The sequence below is a fragment of the Bubalus kerabau genome, chromosome 4, assembly GCF_029407905.1.
Source record: "Bubalus kerabau isolate K-KA32 ecotype Philippines breed swamp buffalo chromosome 4, PCC_UOA_SB_1v2, whole genome shotgun sequence".
Taxonomy (NCBI): Eukaryota; Metazoa; Chordata; class Mammalia; order Artiodactyla; family Bovidae; genus Bubalus; species Bubalus kerabau.
The window spans coordinates 174,048,704-174,072,273 of NC_073627.1; the positions used below are offsets into that span (position 1 = coordinate 174,048,704).

The 23,570-nt window shown below is 45.8% G+C and overlaps 1 protein-coding gene across 5 annotated transcripts in view; it reads right to left on the reverse strand.

The window, feature by feature from the left end:
- The window catches only part of TNC (tenascin C), a 101,888-nt gene that overhangs the window by 36,116 nt on the left and 42,202 nt on the right, over positions 1 to 23,570 (reverse strand). For 2 of the 5 annotated variants that reach the window (XM_055579460.1, XM_055579464.1), the window contains 9 exons: positions 22,757 to 23,026; positions 21,828 to 22,013; positions 21,495 to 21,584; positions 19,681 to 19,944; positions 11,158 to 11,430; positions 10,323 to 10,595; positions 9,462 to 9,734; positions 6,322 to 6,594; positions 3,779 to 4,051 (listed from right to left, as the gene is read on the reverse strand). In XM_055579460.1, the coding sequence (XP_055435435.1) occupies positions 3,779 to 4,051; positions 6,322 to 6,594; positions 9,462 to 9,734; positions 10,323 to 10,595; positions 11,158 to 11,430; positions 19,681 to 19,944; positions 21,495 to 21,584; positions 21,828 to 22,013; positions 22,757 to 23,026 (2,175 nt within the window). The remainder of the gene's footprint in view (positions 1 to 3,778; positions 4,052 to 6,321; positions 6,595 to 9,461; positions 9,735 to 10,322; positions 10,596 to 11,157; positions 11,431 to 19,680; positions 19,945 to 21,494; positions 21,585 to 21,827; positions 22,014 to 22,756; positions 23,027 to 23,570) is intronic. The other 3 variants (XM_055579463.1, XM_055579462.1, XM_055579461.1) reach the window with 2 other exon arrangements.

A 23,570-nucleotide genomic window follows, 5' to 3' on the forward strand; every position in this document is an offset into this window, starting at 1 on the left:
AATATATCTCACCCTAGAGATTCTTGAAGTGTACTAGCATTTTAAAGGAATGCCGGTTCTGTAAAGAAACCTACTTAATTTCATTTAGCCCAGCATTTCATAGCGCTACCCTGGTGGCTCAGATGGTAAAGAATCCACCTGAAATGCGAGAGACCTGAGTTTGATCCCTGGGTGGGGAAGATCCCCTGGAGGAGGGCATGGCAGTCCACTCCAGTATTCTTGCCTGGAGAATCCTCATGGACAGAGCCTGGCGGGCTACAGTCCATGGGGTTGCAAAGAGTCAGACACGACTGAGTGACTAAGCATAGCACTTCATGAACTTACTGATGAATGGATACCCTATCTGAGGAATAGTCTCTGAACATCTCAAGTTGCTGGTGTGCCAATGAGCATGCCTTAGAAAACGCTATTTTGGAATTTCCTGATTTAGTCTTTGATCTGTTTGGATTGTAGAAATTAAAGGTTAGTATCCACACAAGAGAAATCCTTTGTAGTATTCAGAAACCCAAATGTATGCACCATGTAGAAAATCTACATCTCCCTCTGAATACTATAAAGGTGAAGCTGTCTTCCACTCAAAAATCCCTGGTATATGTAAAAGTTAAAGGAAAACTTGAAGTTGGAGTTTGTGTTTTCTGATATGAAATTGACTTATTGGTTAATTTGGAAAGATGGATGGTTCCACTGAGGTTAAGTTTCTCTTGTTGCTTAAAATCTAGATGATCTGTGATGAGAGCAGCTTGTCTTTAATGGAGGGGTCTACAGTACTAGTTTCAGCCGAGACGCATGTGGTCTGGCCACCTAAGTGCACATTTATTAAATAACACTAACGTTAAAATAAGGTCAACCCAGACGTATTTTAGAGAGAAGCAACAGTCCAGGATAATTGTGATACTAGGATTAGCATTTAGTGTTGGGAAGAAGCAAACTCTTTCTTCCAAGGACTCAGATATTGTTTTGCTGCAGCTCCAGGATTTGGAGGAAAGAAGGGGCTCATTTGGATAAACTTTAAGTGGACAACTGCAGAGCGTAACTCGAAGCCATGAAGTCTCGAAGGACAAATGGATCTGGCTCAGAGGCAGAGTGTAGCCAGAAGTAATGTCATGGGATTTCCTACTTAGCAATTACATTGAGAAGTTAACGATGCTATAGCTTTCAGCTACAGCATTGGCAAATTACCTCAACCACAGAAAAAGTGAAATCCTCCGATGAATCTCTGTCTGCTTTTTCCTTATATGTTGCTGTGGAAGGAATCTCCTGAATTAAGGATGAATGTTAGGACTCTTCCTATGCTACCAGACGGAAACTGGCAATGCCAACACATTAACAATCATGCAGAATAAGACTTGGGTTTTCAAGGTCAGCTGAACCTCTAACTGTCTCCCAAAGGATGCAACCAAGCTGAAAAGTGAGATGCAAGAAGAAACTCAGAGAATGGTAGTGAGGGTCCAGTCAGCGTTCCATGCAAGCTAGGGATGTTTTTCTGTTACCACGTCTAACCCTTTGAAACAACTTCTTGGCATGCTGTCCCCTTCTGGGAAAAACAAACATTTCCAAAAACCTCATACTCCGAATGTTTACCGCATGCACCAAGATTTGGATAAGATGACAGATGAAAGGAAGACTCTGCCACTCTGTTATAGGTATCAGTGGATGACAAAGCATGCTTGACAGAGTCAGTGTCAAAAAAGAGCAGTCTCTAGGGAACACAAGCAAATAAAAGTTCTCAAGAAGAAGATGAGACCACTGGGTCCTCTCATGTGAGTCTCGGGGTGTGCTTTGGGGTGTTTTTCTCCGCATGCTAGTAACACCACTTTTAAAAGCTTGGTGGAGAGAAAGAGAATGTGGATCTCTGTGACCAAGGAATCAACAAGGGCATGCACACACTCCTTTAAACAAGACATGGGAAAACTGATTAGAAAGACCACAAGCAGACAATCATGTTCAAGAGCAGATCAGAGGATGGGTTAGAAATTCAACCAAGGCACGTCAGGTTAACTCTCTACAGACAATGCCAGATGTGAGCATATATTTAGGAAAAAGAGGTTGACACCAAAGTTCCTTAAATTGGGGTGAGAGATTTTCTTTTAAAGCTCTAGTTGGGGTGGTTCTCTCAAATTTGAGAAGGATTTGGAGGACTAGAAGGGTGAAAAGTGGGTCGAAGGTGATTTCGGGGGGAATCCTCTTCAGAGGAAGTTCACCGGACAGTGAAGAGCCCATCATGGGAAATACCTGTGGTTGCTTGGACCATCAGGGTCTGAGCATGCTGCCTGCCAATCAGCCCGTGGAGGTGGGCGGTATAATCAGAGGCAGCTTTGAGGTTGGTGATGGCAAAGCTGCGAGACGCCGCAGGCAGAGAGTGGACCACCGTCTCCTGGACGGGGTCAGAGTTCCTAACTTCTACAAGGAAGCTATCAAAGGCAGACTCCTGAGCTTTCCATGAGATGGCCACACTGCCCGAAGTCACATGTGAGACAGTGAGGTGGCTAAGGAGAGGCTCAGCTACTGAAGTGAGAAGAAAAAAAAGAAAATACAAACAGCATGTCAATGTAAAACTCTATTAGGTCAAAATCAAAACATGTAAGACTAAATCCATCAAGTTTTAACCTTTACCCTCTGATAAAGGAACTTGTCCTCTTTTGAAAACCAACTTGAGCCATGAGAAAGAAATACATGTGTTTGATTTCTGTGGGTTTTGGTGAACTTTCATCTGGTTGGGATGAGAATGAGGTACTGCTGGCTAGCTCACTGTTTTTCCTTTGGTCCATGCTGATAACAATTTGTAGTCTCATGCAGAATGAGGACAGACCCTCCCTCAGCCTTGGGCAACTTAAAATGAGGGAGTTTGGATACTGCAATGTTAATCCTTTTCTTGAATTCTCCTAGAATATGGGAACATTTTTGTGAGAAGAAGAGAATCTCCTGTTTACTCCACAAATGACTTTTAATTTCAGTCTGTGATGTCTAATTTTATCTGTCAGGAGAAGGCATTGTCCAAAAATGTGCTAAGTATGCTATTTTGAAATGGACAAGGCTCTCCTTGTTGAATTCACGTAAAATTGTCTTTTGCTGCATGCCAGAGAGCGTCTCTGATAATGTGCATGTCACAGATAACACAGACTTGCTGAGGGCAGGTCACTCTTCAGTTAACCAAGTTCCATATATAAACACACCTACTCTGTTTCTGCCATCTGCCATTCACTGTTCTGGGAGCAAGCCAGCATGTTCTGGTCTTTTCTTCTAGAGGTGGCCTTGGAATTGGGGTGGTCTGAATAGCGTGACTTCCTCCTACACTCCTGTGATGAATAACCTTTGCTGACTGTCCTCACTTTCCCAATTCAATTCCCAAGTCCTCATTCAATCATTGGAATATTGGGGTTTGGGGAACTCAAAGGCACTGGGAAGACAAAAGCCATCATATAACACACAATATACTTTTTAAGACCTCTTTGACCAATATAGACATCTTCCCAAGTCAAGAACAGCTCTCATCAGAGGTTTTTAGTTACTGAGGAAGAGAATTCTTTTTTCCAGATTCAGCTTGGCAATCTGGGCCAGACTATATATTATGCTGGAAATGGCTTGGTCAGTGATAAAGTAGGAAAGTCACCATGTGGGCTGCTGCTGGAAGAGAGGCATGGTCAATAGTGCTCCAGGCTAGTGTCAGGGAACAGTTGCTGCCCTGTGACCTGGGCTTCCGTGGGAGTCAAGGAGTGGCTTCATCCTGCAAAAAAGACTCTGGAGAGAGGGCGTTAGGAATGGGCGAGTGTGTGTGTACCTGTGGTGGCCGTGGTACTGATGGTTTTGGTCTTCATGCTGGGAGCGAGTCCAGAGAGGTAGATAATAAAGTCATTACCAGGGCGAAGCCCTGAGATGTGGGCTGTTCGTTCAGCACCAGAGACGTTATATTCCATGGTCTCCAGGAACCTATTGGAATCAATAATTTCAACGGTAAAGGTCTCGAAGGCACCATGAGTAGCGGTCCAGGAGAGATTGAAACTCTCAGAAGTGATGTCGGAAACACTTAAGTTTCCAAGTTCAGGTTCTCCGGCTGAAAAAGGAGGGGTAGGAGAGAAGAAACAAATAAATCTGAATCAGTCACGGGGCTTGGGTTTTAAGACTGCAGTTGTTAATAGCTGAGTAGAAAGATCTGCCAGTGCAGGGTCAGGGCAAAACGAAGCAACGGAGCAATGTTACCAGTCAGTGCCAATAGGAGAGGGAAGGGGGATTTGTTAAAAGGAAAAATGTAAAAAGGAAGGTATAGCAAGTAGATTTGCCTGCTCTGAGCTGCCACCCCTGATCAGGGCCTGCCTGAGATCTGGCCTGAGTGAGGAGACAGGCTCAGTGTCGGCGGCAGGAACTGCTCTGCCGAGGCCCCGGTGCTTCTGGGAGCCATACCTCAGGGATGCTGGCCGTCGGTCAAAAGATACGAGTGCTGGCAGCTTTCAGTCTCTTAACTTGCACTCAGGAGACGACCTGCACTTGCTTCCAGCCAGCAGGCAGATATCCTCTGCTTTGAGGGAGTTCCCATCTATTCAGATGATGACTAAATAATTCTGATGCCATTCCCCTCCCACGGTGGTACCTTGAGGCTTCTGATTTTGTGACTTAAAGGGAATTGGCAATTTGTCAGTGTGATTCTTCGTACTTCTGACAAGGGCCAGCTGTTCTCAGATTCTGTTAAAATAGCTTGTCCTTTCTTAACTGCTTCTCCGGGGGCCAAGAAGGCTAGTATCGCCTTGCCAACGGAGAGAGCTGAGCCAGGATGAGGCCATCAGGCAGCCCTGTCTGGCCAAGAAGTAACATTTTGTCTCAATGCTTTTCTGAGCAACAGGAATAAAACATGCAGAGGGCAGGCAGGAGCAAGGTTTGCAAAGCTAGTATTGTCTCTCTAGCAGGGCAGGAGAAAGCTCTCCCTTCCCAAGAGATCTGATGAAATGCAGACCAGATGGAATTATGGCTCTTCCTCCCCACAGACCGACTCATCAGAAGCAAGCATGTTGTTATCATTATAAAGAAATAAAAAAACAAAAAACAAAACATAAAAATACTAAGAACACCCAAACCACAAGATCTACAGGAAAGATGAAAAGTGGTGGGTGATGTCTCTGCCTTCTGAGAGGGAATGGTTTATGCATGTTAGATAAAAGGGCCCCGGATCCATCCAGGGCAGCCTCAGCCCCAATTCTTAGGCATTTCAGGGTCACCGTTCTTGCATCAGTTGTCTGTGCTGTATGTTTGTATCAGCAAGAGTTACTGAAATGGTGCAGGCTGAAAAGGAGAGCCATGTTTTTAGTAGAATCAACTAGGACATAAAAGTTCACACAAAATTTAAGTTGCAATAATTATCGGAAAATGGGAAAGGCATATTCAAAATCAAACCAACCAGCCTCTGCTCAACTTCAGACCAATGGAGGCACAAACCAGGGCCAGGGAGGGCTGTGCTCTTGAGCAAGGTCCAGGGAAACACTGAATGCTCTGTCGTTGGCACAGACTGATGAGTACACCAAAATGCACCCTCCTGGGTCTGGGCTGAGAGTGCGCCATCCAAAGGCCAATAATCCAGGGAGCAACTCTTCATTAAAAGAACAAAAAGGGCATCGGATCTTTGACATTCATAGCCTGGGACATTCATCACTTCAAATGCTGCTGTGTGTACTTCTGCTAATGAATGGCTTTTTCTTTGGTACAGTCTCCAGTCATAATTATGTGATTTTTTTTTTCTTTTCTGGTCTAGCTATTTGCTAATTTGATGTTCTAACAATGACTCAGTATCTGAGAGAACTGCTTGGAGGAGGGTAATTCAGTTCTCTTATTATACTCAGTTCATTTTAGAGAAACATTTAAATTAAAACATTTCTTTTTAAATGCAAGAACCACGGTGCCCATATCCTTGAGGGATTAGGAATAGTAAAGCACCATTTTCAACTTCCAACAAAAAGACTCTAAAGTAAATAACATGTGCTCCATCAGAACTCACATGTGGGAAGGTTGGCTTCTGGTTTCATCCAACCACGAGGGAAGAGAATGGAGACCATCAAGCTGGCTCATGAAATGGAAAGCTGTCATTCAAAACAGGTGCAGTTACAGGACTAGACAGGTAAGGTCTGGGAGAGGTTAGAGGTCAGAAAAGGCCACATCTGCACGTACATTCCTGAGATGTCAAAGGCATCTGGACCAAGGCACAGCCCACGGGCAGGTCTCTGAGCATGCAAGTTCAGCAGCTAATGGGCACATGGGAAGGATTTAGGTATGGATGCAAGCTGACTCCTCACACGATCTCTTGGAGAGAAATCACCCTGGACAGGAAGAACAAGGTACCTGTGGAGGCCTCAGCAGAGAGCACTGGGGTCCTATAGCCCCGCATCACCCCGTGGATGGTGACTCTGTAAGGGGTGACAGCCTTCAGGCCCGGGATGTCCACAGCCTGCATGTTCCCAGGCACCGTGAGGTTCTGAGCCGCCTCCACCCCGTTGGCCTCCTGCACCTGAATGACAAAGTGCTCAAAGGCCTGGTCAGCGGCGGTCCAGTTGAGTCTGAGGCCATCCCAGCCAGCCTCGGTCACGACTAAGTCTCCCAGCTGGGGGAGCTCCGCTGAAGAAGGACAGAGAGGAATTGGTCAGTCCTGCCAACCAAACACGAGGAAGGAACGTCCCACAGCCCAGCTCTAGGGAAGACAAAAAGGTGCAAAAGGTTTTCTTGTGTGTGTGCTCATTCCTGATCTCAGGAAATTTCAGTTTGAACTGCAGTAACTGGCCACAGCTTTCTTAGGGAGATGAAGGCAGTCACAAAGGGGATCATCTGTGTTGCTTATCCTTGACCTGGTGATGACAATATTTTCCCAAATATTTTCAACCATTGACAACCCACAGGGAGGTCTCTGAGGATCATGCATGAATAGCACCTAAAAGGCCATGGAAAAGGTGGCATTGTGGGTCAGGGTAAGAGAAGTAAGAATTGGTTAAAAGTATAGGGATTTCCCTAATGGCTCAGATGGTAAAGAATCCGCTTGTAATGCAGGAGACCTGGGCTCCATCTCTGGGTCAGAAAGATCCCCTGGAGGAGGAAATGGCAACCCACTCTGGTATTCTTGCCTGGAGAATCCCAGGGACGGGGGAGCCTGGTGGGCTGCTGTCTATGGGGTTGCACAGAGTTGGACACGACTGACGCGACTTAGCAGGGGCAGCAGCACGTGCATCCTCCTGTATACTTTAAAAATCATCTCTAGATTACTTACAATACCTAATGCAATGTAAATGCTATGTATGTAGTTACCAGCACATGGCAAATTCAAGTTTGGCTTTTTGAAGCTCCCCAGAATTCTTTCCCCTAATATTTTTGATATTGGTTAGTTGAATTTGAGAATGTGGAACCCACGGATACACAGATGTTTTGATGTTCCTCCTTGGAACTTCTTGGTCACGTGGGAGAGAATTCCCTGCTTCATCTCATTACTGAGCTCTGGAGAGGCCCGCTCTTCGCTGGCCACAGGCGAGCTGACTGGGTGCACAAACCATGTGCTGAATCAGGTTTGGACAAGTCTGATGTTTTATCTCCAGACTTTCCTCATCTGTCAGGGATCAAAGTTTCCATACTGAGTTCTTGGCTTGGCACGTTCCCTCCTGGCTTCTCCTGACAGCACTTTGTGTCTGAATGAAGAACGCTTGCTTCACAAAGCAAGGCCCTGTGTGTGAAATGAGTGTCCACTCTTAATTAAAAGTGATTATGTTTTACTCTGCAGATGGTGCAGAGCAGCGCCCACCATTCATTTTTCTACAGTGTAGGACAGGAGGCCTGGCGTGCTGCAGTTCATGGGGTCGCAAAGAGTCAGACACGACTGAGCGACTGAACTGAACAATGTGGGAAGGAAATTTAATGTAGTCATTACTGATATAGAAAGTTTGCGTTCCAGATAAGGAAAAACTCACTGCTGCTCAGGATTAAATGTAATCTCCCAGCCTTTTTTTTTTTTTTTTGAGGCTGAAGTGACCATGGATTCAAAGTCAGAAAAGACAATATCTGCAAGATTTCCATCAGAAAAAGTATGAGGTACCGGTTCTCAGGTATTCCAGGATTCAGTGCTCATGGGGCATCTGGGCAAACTGGACCTTTTGGAGGGGCTGCATTTAGACTGTAGAACTGGTCCTTTTATGGAAGAACTGGGTTGGAAACATGGGTGTGGAAGGCCCTCTCCTCCTTCCCAGCTCACCAGGAAGGGCTGTTCTTGGTGGGTCTGCTTGTAAGACTGCCCACGCAAAAGGAATTCTGCTAAAAACACAAAGTTTATAAACTACAGATGTAGATCGCTATACTTTGCTCTGAGATCTCATGTGTCCCAAAGGCCCCTTTTGCTCCTGTTTGGTTTGATAATATTTCAGGAAACACAGGCCATTGATAATCTGGCCAGGTAAGGTGTACTGCCACATAACTTTTCTTATACAGCTTCTAGCAAGGACCAGGTTTATTCAGTATATCTCAGCAAGAAAGACAATTCATTTGATTAGGTTATTTGGGTGGGATTAAAACACAGGGTGTGTAGAGAAGGGCATGGGCTTAGAGCCCAGCATAAAAACACTCCAGGCCAGAATACTGGAGTTGGTAGCCTTTCCCTTCTCCAGGGGATCTTCCCAACCCAGGGATCAAACCCAGGTATCCCTCATTGCAGGCAGATTCTTTACCAGCTGAGCCACAAGGGAAGCCCATAAAAACCCTAATCCCCCAAATCAGACCCATTTCTCCATGATCCTTTTAAAGCTGTTTCTAGCAACCTCATGACCAGCACAGTTTTCTGTAACAGATGGAGTTGCATATTTTCAGGGGACAAATTGAGATGAATTGTTTTTCCTCTCCAAACTGAATCTAAAACACTGAAGTCCAACATGACTGTCCTTTCTTGGAAATAGCCCTGCTTCAAGGATCTGCTAAGGAGAGAGAGACAGACTTGGCTAACTTCTGCAGATGATGATAGATCATTTCAGAGTTTATTCTGCAGTTGTCTGACTACCAGATGGATGGCCATCAGTGACTCTGAGGCCACTAATGCTAAGATTTCTCTAGAAACTTCTGACTGTATTCTGTGTCATAACCCTGCTGTGTATGTTAATTATACTATGATGTGTTGCTATTGGATAAATTTAGCTATTTGCCATTCAAAATTTACTACAGAATGGGTGCCTTGCTAAGAACTCTCATCCATTACTTCATTTACTGCTCATGACAGTCTTCTGAGGTCAGAGTATTATCTCTGATTCAAAGGTGAGAAATGAAGGCTCAGAGGTATAAAATGAGATACCCAAGATTATTCAGCCAGTAAGGTGGAATTCCAACTCAGACCCTCTGGAGTTAGAGCTTGTGTTCATGCTGACTGCAAACAGCTTTGAGAGCAGTCCCTGACTCCTGGGGAATTTTCTCTATTCCAATGACAGGCTGGGGTCCCTGAGGTGGGGAAGAGGGTTGTATACCTGTGATGACCTCCACAGCAAGGGGTTGAGTGCTGTGGTCCCTGACCTCGCCACGCAGGGTGATTGTGTAAGAGGTACCAGCCTTGAGGCCTGGAATCTCCACGGAGTGCTGGCTGCCAGGAACCGTGAGACTGTGAACTTCTTGGGGCTGGTCAGTCTCCCGGATCTTAATGACAAACTGTTCATAGATCCCATCGGGGCTGGTCCAGTGCAGTCTGAGGGCATCCCAGCTAACCTTGGTCACTGTGAGGTTCCCCAGACCTGGAACCTCCTCTGCATAAGGAGACAGAGTTGCCAAGTTACTAAAAAAAGGCAATGGCATTCTGGGATTCAGGTGAGATGGCATTGTGGCTGAGGTCAGGAGAGTTGTCTGGTTGGTGTTGATCACAGATGTGTGATTTACAGCAGGTGTCGAGCACACTCTAGCTATTGGCACTGAAGCCAGGGCGTTTCTAGTCAGCCTTTGTCTTTCATAGACAGTTCTCAGAATTGTTCACAACTTCCATTCTTGACATACAGATGGGGCTTCAGGGAGTCCTTTGGTGCGTTCTTAAAATGAGCTAAGATCATTTTTTTTTTTCCCCACTCGCCAAGTGTGCTTTCCAACTTCTTAGATAATATGGCTGAAACTTGCTTTGAAAGAAAAGTCACCTCTTAATTTATGCAAGAGAAGAGAACATGGAGCTTTCCACGGAATTGGCTCCCATGCGAGGACTAGGACCTGGCCAAGCAAGGGACAGGACCTCTGGGTGAATCATGGCACTCCCTGCTGGGGTAGGAGCAGAGCCCAGTTTAGATGAGGGAAGAGCATGGATCCCTCTTAAGTGGGAGGAAGCAAGTTAGTGAAGCAGCCTAGAGTACCTGTTAAGACTTCAACAGAGTGAGGGGCTGTGCTGAAGTCCCGAGTGACCCCACGGATGGTGATGCTATAGTGAGTGGCTGCCTTGAGCCCAGGCAGGTCCACGGACCTCAGCCCTCCCGGGACAGTGAGGTTCTGGGCTGCTTCCTCCATGCCAGGCTCCTGCACCTGAATGAGAAACTGCTCGTAGACCCCTTCTGGAGCCGTCCAGTTGAGTTTGAGGGCCTCCCAGCCCACCTTGGACACCGTGACCTCTCCCAAGTGGGGAGTGTCTCCTGGAGAAGGACAAAGAACTCGTTTAATGATCAAATCACACACACCTATCCAGGGACTCTGTAATGGAAGAGCAGGCCTGACATTATTTTTTTAAAGGAATGTGACTTTCTTTAGAGAGCCATGCATCACGCAGATTCCTAAATTTGAGAAATAGAGCCGTCGGGGTGAGGTGTAGGAAAACATTCGTGATCTTATTTTATTAAGGAATTGCCCTCTCCTCCAGAAGACAAGAAGATTCTTATGATTATTTTTCCTTTTAGATATAATGCCTTAGCCTCCCTACCCAGGAGGAAGCCTGTGAAGCCAAAGGGCCCTGCCATAGGGGCTCAGCGCATAGTCCCCAGGCTGGGCATTGCAGAGCCCGAAAGGCTGTGGTTCACATGACGGGCACTGTGAAGGGTGCCCCAGGAGCTGTGCAGCCTTATTTCTTCCCATTATCAAGCACCACAGTGCTATATCTTGGGGTATTCAAGTCTGTTCAAAAACGAGCTGCGTCTGATTATCCTTGGGCAGTTTCCTGTTGGGAAAAACAGAAGCTAGAGACAGAAAGGTAAGAGGTACCTGTGGAGGCCTCAGCAGAGAGCACTGGGGTCCTATAGTCCCGCATCACCCCGTGGATGGTGACTCTGTAAGGGGTGGCGGCCTTCAGGCCCGGGATGTCCACAGTCCGCAGGTTCCCAGGCACCGTGAGGTTCTGAGCCGCCTCCACCCCGTTGGCCTCCTGCACCTGAATGACAAAGTGCTCAAAGGCCTGGTCAGCGGCGGTCCAGTTGAGTCTGAGGCCATCCCAGCCAGCCTCGGTCACGGTGAGGTTTCCCAGTTCAGGGGCATAGTCTGAATAATGACAGAGATGGGGTCCGTTAAACCGTGCCTAAAACGCTTTCCATTTGGGAACTTGGAAATGCAAACCCACTTTGGGTGCGGAGGGGCCGTGGGGCCCAGTCTCGTGCTTTACTCACTGCACCCCTGAGCCATGCTGTTGCCATCAAAACACTAGCAGGAAAGTCAATATAATACTTATTTTGCCTTGTTGCGTATTGGGGTTTGTCTTTTGAAAATATTTTTCCATTGATCAGCGTCCTGTGGATTTAGAAAGTGTTACACGTCTGTGTTAGCACTGCTCTAGGCTGCAGTTTCCATTTTAAGAAGCGTCTCTCATCCTAGGGATGAGATCATAAAGAAGAGCCTTCAGCTGCTCCTCTTGGGATCCTTAGTCTGAGCTGGCCAGCCTGCTGTATTTTGAGAAAATTGGCTCCTCTTAGATTCCCTTCCTTTCTGTGCTTCCTCCATCTCCCTGGGAAGGCATGTTTCACAGTCTCTTTATGCTGGGATTTTTGTCAGTTTGTGGGGCTCAAATCAGTTTACATAAACCACTGTGGACAGATCAGAGATAAATTAACATGGGACAAGTAAGGCTGTCCTGAACAAAGAGCTGAGTCTCTGCAAAGCTCTCCCTCATTGGACAGAAAGAAATGCCCTGGGAGAACAGTTATTAAGCTCAATTAAAGCTGAATTTGCTGTCTTTATTCATCTCTGGAATGAGCACAGCACAGAACACTCACATGTCTCACTTCAAGGTGATAATTTTCCCAGGACTGAGCCTAAGTGGTCTTTGCATCACCTGGGAAGAGAGGATTTTTATCTGGAAACATCCTCTAAACAACAGAGTAAGAACTGACTTGAGCTTATATAAGTGAATACATTGTTTCTCTCCATATATACTTTATATTGCTGCTTATTTCAAATCAGCCTCCTGTGTCCATTAAAGCTGACTTCTCATTTGAAAATCTTAGCCTGCTGTTAGATTGAAGATATCAGTTCAGAAGGGAAAACGTTTCTCCTGCAGAATCTATTTGATTCAGACTTTTCTACTTTCTGGGGAATGTTCTTCCTGATTGTTCTAGTTTGGCAAAACCTGACACTACTTCAAATCCTGTTTGATCTACAACAGGGGACTGCTAGCTAGGATCTGAGGGTCAGATCCAGCCTGCTGCCAATTTGGTAATCAGTGAGCTAACAACACTTTTAAATTTTTCAAATGGTTAGAAAAATCTAAAGAAGAACACTTCATGAAGATGAAATGTATGAGATTCAAATTTTGATGTCATAAGTAAAATGTCACTGGGACTCAGCCATGCCTCTGCATCCACGTTCTGCTGATGGCTGCTTATGTGCTGCAGTGTGGTACAACAGAGGAGCTGAGACCCTATGGCCTGAAAAGCCTAAAATACTGACTGTCCTTGCAGAAAGTATATGCCGTACCTGACCTTGACTGTCATTCTTACGGACACTTCCTTTAACCCAAATCTGTGTCCTGGAGCCTTTGTCCGAGACCACATAGCAGTTCTTAACCACACAAATGTGGTCCAGGTGAGGAAGAGAGGGCTCCAAGCTCAAAGGGATGTATCTATCCATACTTCTGGGGAAAGAAAGGAAAAATGGTCAGCCATCTTTTAGCCCGTGGCCTCTGCGCAGCCGGGTGCAGTGCTCCAGGAGCAGTAATTATTCCCTTGAATTTGGACTTTCAGCACAACTAGACTCAGGAGTGTGACCTTTTCAAATATGCCAAGAGCCCTCATCCATAAAGAGACATGGGACAAAAACCAATCTAAGTCAGACTGCAAAGTTAAGGGAATCAATTCTGTGGCTCATAAACTCTCCTTTTTTATCCCACTTTCTTCTTTTTTTTCCTCTGCTGCTGTCAAAACTGCTTGTCAGGGACTTAGCTGACATTGACAGTTGATCCCCTTCAACTGTGTTTCCTCTCAGGTAACTGCTTTTTAAGCTCTCTCTCTAAATTATGACATAAAATATATATATTTTTTCCCCATGGAAGAACTTTCAGATACCAGGTTGCAAGAGATGTGGGGAGAACTACCTAATCGGGGAAGGGAGGGTTACAGATTGTCTATTAAGCTGTTGCAGTAAAGATGATTGGAAAGAGGAGATCCACCTTAGAAAATGTCTCTTTCTCATGAGAACCATCTTTTCTCTTTGCATCAGCTTTTGTACATGCCTCAGATACTATCATACAATGTCCCTCATACTCTGCTTCATCGCTTGGTACAGCTGATAGAGTAATTTTCATATAATGTCATGTTGCTCAGCAAATGATAATAGTCATTTACTATTATAATAGTCCACCAAAATTTTTGGCTATTGGTACCCTACCCAAAACACTTCACTAAACAAGTGCCTGACACATAAGTAAAAGTGTAATTCCAATAAATAATATCAGTAGTTAAAATAAAGGGAGGTGGGAAAGAATTATGAAAAGAGAGGGAATGCTATGAATAAAAATACAGCAAGCAACACTCAAGATGGAGACCAAGAGGCTTCATGTAAATGCGGACTCTGCATTTCAACAGCAAATGACACACTTGTGGGCTTACTGTCCCAGAAGCCCAGTGTTTCCGTTGTATATTCCACACCGAATTTCTTGGCCTTTCTTTATGAAAAGGCTGTTGTCTTTTTCCTTACAGCTGTGCACTGGCATCTACCCTCTGAACAATGTCAGTGGGCCTGGGAAATCAGAATTTCAAAATCCCATTTCTGGGCTCACGGTGAGTTGACCAGCTGGCCTGGAGGAATTTCTGGCTGTGCCAACTTTAAATCTTTAGATTTCCACCATCATGTAGATGGTCATTACCAAGTGCTGACTGATGAGGCTTCCACTTTTAACGCTCACTCATGGGAAACAGTGATTCTCCTACAGCAGCAGAATGGCCAAATTCAAGCCTGAGGACCACCCAAGGGGAGATTAAATTGTTTTGATGTCCTCTTGTAAAGTTAATGGAAATTCAAAGCTTTGCCTGCTCTAACAGTTTTGGGGGACTTAACACTGTCAAAAATGAAACCCAAGCCCCTTAGCATGATCTTCACTGCCCTTTGTAGAAGATACTGATGATGTCTGTGACCTTGAACCCTGTTTTCCAGCTCCATCATACAGCAGACTGTATGGCTGGTGTTGCACTAACAAAGTTTCTCATGTGTTTGAACTTGCCACATGCTATTCCTCTAGCTAGAAATGTCAGCACTCCACTTGCCCAATTCTTGTTTCTTTTTGAGGACTCGGTAAAGTACCAGCTCTCCCAAGAAGCCTTCTCTGATACCCTGCCTTCACTTTGCTCAAGTCTTGGATGGGTATTTGTCTCTGTGCTCCTGTAGCTTCCCACATTTGCCTCTAAACAAACTAGTCACAGTCTTTTAATTTTGGTTTCCATTCTCTCATTCTCATTGCAGTATGCATCATTTCCTGAGGGGAGGGGTTGTGTCCTTCTGTTCTTTATGCCAGTGCTGCCTGACCCATGGCAGGTAAGACATAAATATTTGTTGGATGGATAAATATTTGACTAAATTTCAGTTTGCTCCATGAGAAAAATCAAAGAGGCCAATTAGAGCAGAGTGTTCTCTGTTACTTGCAGATGTTGCTAAAAACAAAATTCCACCTCTCTGCTTCCCCAGACCCTTGAGAATTATGGGGGTATCGCTGTTGAGTCTTACATGGTGTGGAAAGATGCTTTATTGGCCTCGTGTATCTGCATATTCTCCCGGCTTTATGTCCCTTACTGCTCACAGCAAATCATGGCCTCCACTTCAAGCAGGGTTTTGCTAAGTTTACTAGACTACAGATGCTGGGTGTGGGACGGACACTTGGCACACACTAATTTGTGCTAACAGGGATGTGTGCATGCTGAGATGCTCCAGTCACGTCTGACTCTTTGTGACGCTATGGACTGTAGCCCGCCAGGTTCCTCTTTCCACGGGATTCTCCAGGCAAGAATCCTGGAGTGGGTTGCCATGCCCTTCTCCAGGGGATCCTCCCAACCCAGGGATTGGATCTGCATCTCTTAGGTCTCCTTCGTTGGCAGGCAGGTTCTTTACCACTAGTGCCTTTTTTCTTTCCTTCCTTTATTCCCTCTTTCTTTCTCCCTCCCTCCTATCTTTCCTTCTTTCTTTCCTCCCAGTTTTATCCAGAGTAAGATTAATTATGGAGCGGGAAATGGTAGCCCATTCCAGTATTCTTGCCTGGAATATCCTGTAAACAGAGGAGCCTGGTGGGCTGCAGTTCATGGGGTTGCGAAGAGTTGGACACGACTGAGCACAAGCTTAATTAAAGACTCCAGGAGAATGGCTTGCCCTCCCTTAACTCTTAAGGGAGAGAATTTTGGCTGTTGCTGCAGGGGTGAAAGCAAAAGACCAGAAGATTCAGTGGAAATACTGCCTCTGGAGGAGCTGGGGTCCCCAAAGGCTCCTGAAGCCTGTGCCACGTATTCAAGGCGCTGGGGTTGCAGCGCTGACTAAGACATAGAGTCCTTACATTCTGGTCGGAAGAGGAGGCAGGCCATGCAGCAAGCGTGGCAACCCACTCCAGGATTCTTGCCTGGAGAATCCCGTGGACAGAGGAGCCTGGCGGGCTACAGTCCACCATAGGGTCTCAAAGAGCCGGAGATGACTGAAGCGGCTTAGCACACGTGCACACAGGAGGCAGGCCACAGAAAAGTAAACCACATAGCGAGTGCTGTCAGGCCAGGCAAGTGTCCTGAGGAACTCTGGAGCAGTCTGAAGGGGTGAATGAGGACAGGGCACCCTTTTAGACTGGCAGACAGAGATGTATTTTGAGATGACACTTGAGCTGAATGAAATGAGGGAGGTGCTGGGTGAAGACCTGGGAGAGGAGGGGTATATAGGCAGCAGCAGAAGCATGTGCAAAGGCCCTCAGGTAGGAGCCAGCTTGGCATATGTAAGGAACAGCAAAAGGGCCAGGGTGCCCACAGTGAAATGTGCAAGTGGACAAGTGGTGGGAGCGAGCCAAGTCAGGGCGACGGGAGGGACCAAATTATTTAGGGCTGTGTAGCCTGTGGTAGGGTCCCTGCATTATATTTCAGGTATGATGGGCAGTCAGGTAATGCATACTTTTAACTTGATGCTGCATCCAGGAAAAGGCTTGTGCTTTGGCTCAGTGCTATGACTAGAGTCCTGGAATTCTCTGGGGAAGATGCTTTGGGGCAGCCGATTTCTCTGTAAGCTCACAGATAGTGAGCAGTGTTTTTCAGACTTCTGCTATTAAGAATCTAGATGCAGAGCTGGGAAGCCCTTTCTTCTGAGTTTGAACCTACAGCCCTTTGACATTTCAAGGCTCATAGCCACATGGTACATTCCCCTGAGGGCTTCCACTTTTCCTGTTTCATTTTTCTCCCTGTATTTAGCAAGGCCAGGTACCTGGACTTCTACTTCCTTATGTATTCCACAACACAGTCCTGCCTGCCTCCTCTGTGTCTATCCAAAGGCTTTGTCCCGTATTAAGCCTGTCTTGATACTTAGAAGGTATCCTTTGCTCCCACTGCACCCCCACACCCCCAGTTACAGCAATGAAAGTGTCTGTTTACTAGTGAGCTCCCTGGAAACACAGACCTGTCTTCATTGCCCGAGTATCCCCAGAACTTAGCATGGAACATGGCTGTAGTGCATTACCGACTGAGTAAATGTAGGAGATAATTACTGGGAAGATATTGTACGAGATGCTTATTGGGAAGATAGACTTCAGGAGACAGACAGAAACGTCCACCTCACTTTTAATGAAATAAAATAGTTCTATGGAGAAAGTCATAGAGAAAGCCATAGAGAGAAATATTCCAGAGACAGTGGAGGAAGAACCCACACAAGGAACTTTGCACATTTTTTCCTGTAATGAGTGAGGAATGTCTTTAAATATACAACTTGATTTCTTTAAATGGTGTTAAAAAGGCACGGCTGGGAAAATGAAACCACTGAGCCTCTGGGATGCCAAACTGGGCTCTTAGTCAGAGGCAAAGTAATTCCAGCCTGTGATTCACTTGAAAGCTTTCATCTCCCTGAGCTGCTGAAGCCTGGGGATTCCCTGCTGGAGATAAGAGATAAAGTGGTCATGGCCAGAGGGTGAGATGACTGAGAGGAGCCAGGAAATCCTCTATAACTTAGCATTTGTGAAACTGAGGGAAAAGGAAAGAGAGAGGGAGACAGAGAGGGAGGAAGGAAGGAGGAAGAGGAAGAATAGGAAGAAGAGGAGGGAGAAGAAGAGGAGGAGGGAAAGAAGAAGAAATTATTCTCTTGTTTCTCTGATTCATTTGTGGCCCCTTCACATCTTACAACAAGCTCATGTTTTACAAGCTGAACCATTCAAATCTCTACCATTGATTTATTTCTTTCCAATTTATTCTCCCCACCTCATCTATGATTAAGCTACCCCTGCCCCATCCAAGGATCCTTGATGCTCATCTCATAGCTGGCTGGAAGCAGTCCATGCATAGAGTCAATAGAAGTGACCACCTAAGTTCACTTTAGCAAATGGATCTATAGCTCAGCTGGTAAAAAACAGAAACAAAAACAAACAAACAAACAAAAACAACTCTCCTGCCAGTGCAGCAGACACTGAAGACACAGGTTCAGTCCCTGGGTCAGGGAGATCTGCTGGAGGAAGAAACGACAACCTACTCCAATATTCTTGCCTGGGAAATTCGTGAGCAGAGGAGCCTGGCAGGCTGAAGTCCTTTCTGAAGAGGCTATTCTTTGTCTACCAAATACCCACCCCCTCTTCCTTACAAACTATGTGGGCAGCAATGCACACAGCTCAAAGACTACCTTTCCTAGACTGACTGATAGCTAGAAGTGGCCAGTAAAATGTAAGAAGTCATTGGGGAGGATTCCAGACAGACTCGTCTGGGAGGCACTGTCTTTTGTTCCTGTTTCTTCCTCCTTCATGCCGCCTATAACACAGATGCGAAGGCTGCACTGAAGCAGCCCTATTGTGACATGGAGGTGGCTTTGAGAATGCAGGCCAAGGACTAAGACTAGTGGAAGAGAAGGATAGAAGGAGCCCAAATCCCTGATAATCTGGACTTGCTGGGCCAGCACCGAACCACCTAACCTCCGACCTACTTTATCAGAGAGGAAACCACCCTGTGTCTTGCTAGAGTTCTGTAACTTGAGATTTCCGTTATGTGTAGGTGAAAGTATTTATAAATGACTAAGACTTTTCAAGGCATTTTCAAATATGCCCATCACGGTAACCCCTTTTCTGCTTATGGAGATTCAGCCGGAATAGTGTCTCTGTCAAGACACTTTCTCTGGCTTATCCTGATTACCCCAGTTACTTCCTTTCTTTGGGTGAGTTTCATCTAACACTCAGACTATCTGGTCTTCCCCACAGACTAAGAGCAGGAGCACATGAGCCAAAATAACAGTGCTAAGTAAGTACACGATCAATTTGTCTTCAAATATCAGCATGATACCATGTATTCAATGGGTTCTCAATAAATACTAATTAAACTGAAACTAAGCTTTTATCACTTTCTGAAGAATTAACATTTTCCACCTATACCTCTTGACTATTTGGGAGCCAAAATTAAATATGCATATTCATAAAAGAAGAACCGATGTTTTTTTTTTTTTTCCAATTTAGCCATTGAAGAAACATGGGGGCAGGTACAAAGAACAGGATACTTGGGCTAGAAGGGATACTGGAGGTCAGGATTAAGCTGTCATGGATAAACAAAATTCATCACTTAATGAGTAAGAGAAAAAGGAGAAGGGCTCTATGACAGGCTCACAGGACTGTGTGCAGCATTTCAGGTAACCTGAGAGGAGGGCAAAAGACCTGGAATAAAAATATTTAATAGGTCATAACCAAAGAATTACTCTGAACCTCTTGGTCATCTTGAAAAGAAATAAAATGAAAAGTTAATGGACTGTGCTAAAGAGGGGGAAAACAAGAAAAAAAAATATAACATTCATTTCTATGAAAACATGAAATTAAAACAAAAAGAACCAAAGACAAGCACAAACTCTCATGCTTTAAGTTCTCCTAGGAAGAAATATTTAAAAGCCATTATTGATTGCCCAGCGAGGGAACTTCGCTATGGACATGTCAGTGGACAAGAGGAAAAGATCTGTAAGTGACTCAAATGGCATTTAGAGGATTCATGAGTAGAGAAAGTCCCTGTCTTCCCATCTGTTCTTCTCATTTGAAGACAACCTGGCTGATGGGTCTGCCGGCCTCAGGGTCATCAGAGGGTCTGGAGAGAGCTCAGAGCGCATCTACCTCACCTGTGGTCGCCTGCACCCGTGCCGGCTTGCTCTTGTGTCTGCCTTTCTCTGCTGTGAGCAGGATGCTGTATTCCTGCCCAGGTTCCAGGCCTTTCAGGACGTAGGAGGTGGTGTCTCTGGTGAGCTGCACCTCCTTTGGCTGGCCCGAAGGAAGACTGTAGTTGAGGCGGTAACGGTCAAACTTGGCCACCGGCGTCCGCCAGATGAGGGTCAGGCTGGTCTCCGTAGGGTCAGAAACCCGAAGGTCCTTGGGTGTGTCCAGCTCTGGGAGGAAAACAGAGAGTTGAACACCCTTCAGGCTTCAGGGCAGGGCTGATTCTAGGACTGAAGGGTGGCTGTGGGCCACAGTCTGAGGTCTGCTGTAGAGATGTGTGGCTTCAGGCATCTCACCTGAGTCTCAGTTTTCACCTGTGTGAAATGCCATTGTACAGTACCTCATTGTGTTTGGGAAGATTAAAAATATTATAGTGATATATCCATACTGAGATGATACGCAAAAGCATTTAGAAGGAGCTGATTACTGATACAAGGCACGATTTGGATGGATCTCAAGAGAGTTAGTGGGGCTTCCCTGGTGGCTCAGATGATAAAGCATCTGCCTACAATGCGGGAGACCCAGGCTCAATTCCTGGGTTGGGAAGATCTCCTGGAGAAGGAAATGGAAACCCATTCCAGTACTCGTGCCTGGAAAATCCCAAGGACCAATGAGCCTGGTAGGCTACAGTCCATGGGGTTGCAAAGAGTCAGACATGACTGAGTGACTTCACTTTCCTTTCCTCTCTTTCCCTGGTTGCTCAGATGGTAAAGAATCTGCCTCTAATGCAGGAGATCCAGGTTCAATCACTGGGTCGGAAAGATCCCCTAGAGAAGGAAATGGAAACCCACCCCAGTATTCTTGCCTGGAGAATTCCATGGACAGAGGAGGCTAGCCAGTTACAGTTCATGGGATCACAAAGAGTCAGACACAACTGAGGGACCTTCATACTCTCTCACACTCATGCTGAGAATCATGGGGCTTCCCTGGTGGCTAAAGAGAATTATTCTGAGTGAACAAGCCAGTCTCTAAAGTTCGTGTGCTGCATGATTCCTTTTATGTAGCATTCTTGAGACGGGACAAAGACCAGATCAACCCTTGACTGCCAAGGGTTAGGGTGAAGTGGAAGGAGGGTGGTGACCATGGGGATGGGAAAGTGTAGCACGGAGGACTCAGTGTGATGCCACTACTCATTCTTGACTGAAGTGGTGGATTCCAAATCTACAGGTGATAAATCACATCGAACTAAATGTCGTTCAGTCACTAAGTCACATCCGGCCCTTTGAGACCCCATGGACTGCAGCACGCCAAGCCTCCCTGTCCCTTACCATCTCCCGGAATTCACCCAAGTTCATGCTCCAAGTTCATAGAACTAAATATACACATACAAACACACACACAGTGGAGTGAAATCTGAATAAACTTGATAGATTATATCAGTGTCATTTTCATGGTTGTGATAGTGTTCTTAAGATACACAAATGTTACACTGGGAGGAACTAGTCAAAGGGCACAGATCTCTCTGTATTCTTTCTTAGAGTGCATGTGAATCTACAATTACCTCCAAATAAAAAGATAAAAAAAGGATATGTGTAAGTGGTCTGCATTGGATCCTGGGTCCTTATGCTCCTTTTGAATGTGAACATCTGGGCTGGGTGATCCTTGAAGCCTTGTTTTTCTCTGGGCATCTACACTTCTTTCTAGGCAGGTTTCCTGCCTCCTGGCCCCGTCGTGTCTGTTAGTGCCTGTCCCATGGTGGTGGGAAGCCAGGCCGTCTCACCTGTGGCCGCATTGATGGTGGCTGGGTCACTCTCCTTGTCCCCCTTCACAGCAGACACCCCAATTCCATATTCAGTTCCTGGCCTCAGCCCTAGGAGAGAACGAACAGGTTGAGATTCAATCCAAAACTGGACAAACTTTCAGAGGACCATAAAAAGGCCCCTGAGCTAGGCCCTGAAGGCTACAATTTCTCAACGGCTGGCCTGTTCCACGGCCTGACTCACTGACGCCCGAGGGAGAGGGACAATGGGGAACGGGCTATTTTTCTCTCTCTGGAGGGCTGCAAGGTGGGGATGTGCCCCCGGGTCCGGTCGGGTAGGGGTGTGGAGCTCACCTGTGAGCGTGGTTCTGGTTGTGGTGTGTTGGCTCCTGGGGACTTCTACCTCCGCATGGTCGCCTCCAGAGATGGGTGCATACTTAATTCTGTAACTGTCGGCGGCCGCCTTGACGTTCCTCCACTCCAAGGTGATGCTGTTGTCTGTCTGGGAGATGCGGCGGAGATTCCTGGGCGCATCCAGGCCTGTTTGGGAGAGGAAAGGGCACTGGTACTGAGAGCGCCAGGCACAGGAGACTGGGAGTCCTTGATAGTTCATGGTGAGATGCGAAAGGTGTCTGCCATTGGAGAGAAAAGATCCACTCACCCCTCTGGCTCAATAGCTGAAGCACACATCTGGACAAATACTATGCACTGGACACTTCATTATTAAATCACCGTGATACCTCAATCGTTCATGTTTGCCAATGATTTTGTACTTAATAAAAACTATATGAAAGCTTGAAAATTGGCTCTGTGACTGGAAGAATGGGTGTGCTGTCTTCATCACTGGATTTTTAATGATTTACAGAGAGCTTACTGAGCTCTGAAAAAATATTTAGTGAATGAATGATTGACACTCTGGTACCTTGAAAATAGCACCCTAGTCTAAGAGGTTAGAAGGCATCTTTGCCATTCATGCTTTCCGTATACTACATTTTACTCTTATAATATGTATTTGAATTTTATTTTAACCAAAATGTCTGAGAATCTCAGACCAGCATCTTCTGTGCAGGCAGAAAACTTTCTTTATCCTTAGAAGGTTATTGGGGGTAAGTTTTTTCTTTGAAAAATCAATCATTTGCTACAATATTCTAAAATAAAAATCCTCTTTCCATTTTTTTTTCTATTGTAAAAGGCGCCTGGGATACACACTGCCATGGAATGGGGAGGAGTCTGGCGATCCTTCCTTTTCTGGGGCGGTTAGCAGCCGGGAGTGGGCGTATTACCTGTTGTGAAGGTCTCTTTGGCGGGGTTGCTGGACATGTCGGCCCTGCGGGAGATGAGGGCCACCTCGTACTCGGTGTCCGGCTTCAAGTTCCCAATGGAGTACTGGTTCTCCTCGTGTGTGAGATCGATGCTGGTGCGATCTCCTGGCACGTCTTTGATCCCGTACGTGAGCTCGATGCTATCGATCTCGGCCAGGGGCTTGGACCAAGTGATCAGAGTGGTGGTGTCTGTGACATCTTTCACTTCAATCTGGCTGGGGGCGTCCAAGCCTGTGACAGGCAGAGGAGACAGCAGTTTTAGAGACCAGGGCCAGTGCCAAGGGCTGAGCAGAGAGGGGGCTTGCAGTCTTACAAGTGCATGAGTGTACATTTAGCTGTATACTGTCCAGTTGACTTATTTTGTCTTTTGGAATCTCAGTTTCCCATCTGATAAGCTATAAGTATCATTGGAGTCTCGGTGGTGCTAAGTACAGAGGATGACTGCTAACTTGTAGGGTTTTTTTTGTTTGGTTTTTCAAATGTTAATGGAAATAATGCATGCCAAGCATCTAGCACAGAGCCTGCTACATAGTAGTTATACGATAAATAGTCATGATTATTATTATTATTATGACTATCATCATTATCATAAGTTTAAGAAACACACAGTGGGTGTTTCACTTGAAAAACATCAACTCAGTCTCTCTGGTTTTCCAGTGAGACAAAACTCCCTAATTGGTGACTTCTCCATCAGAATAATGGAGCAGAAAACTGAGGCAATGACTATCTTGATAATGTATGGGAAGTTAGCTTTGATGGAAATAGCTCAAGCAAG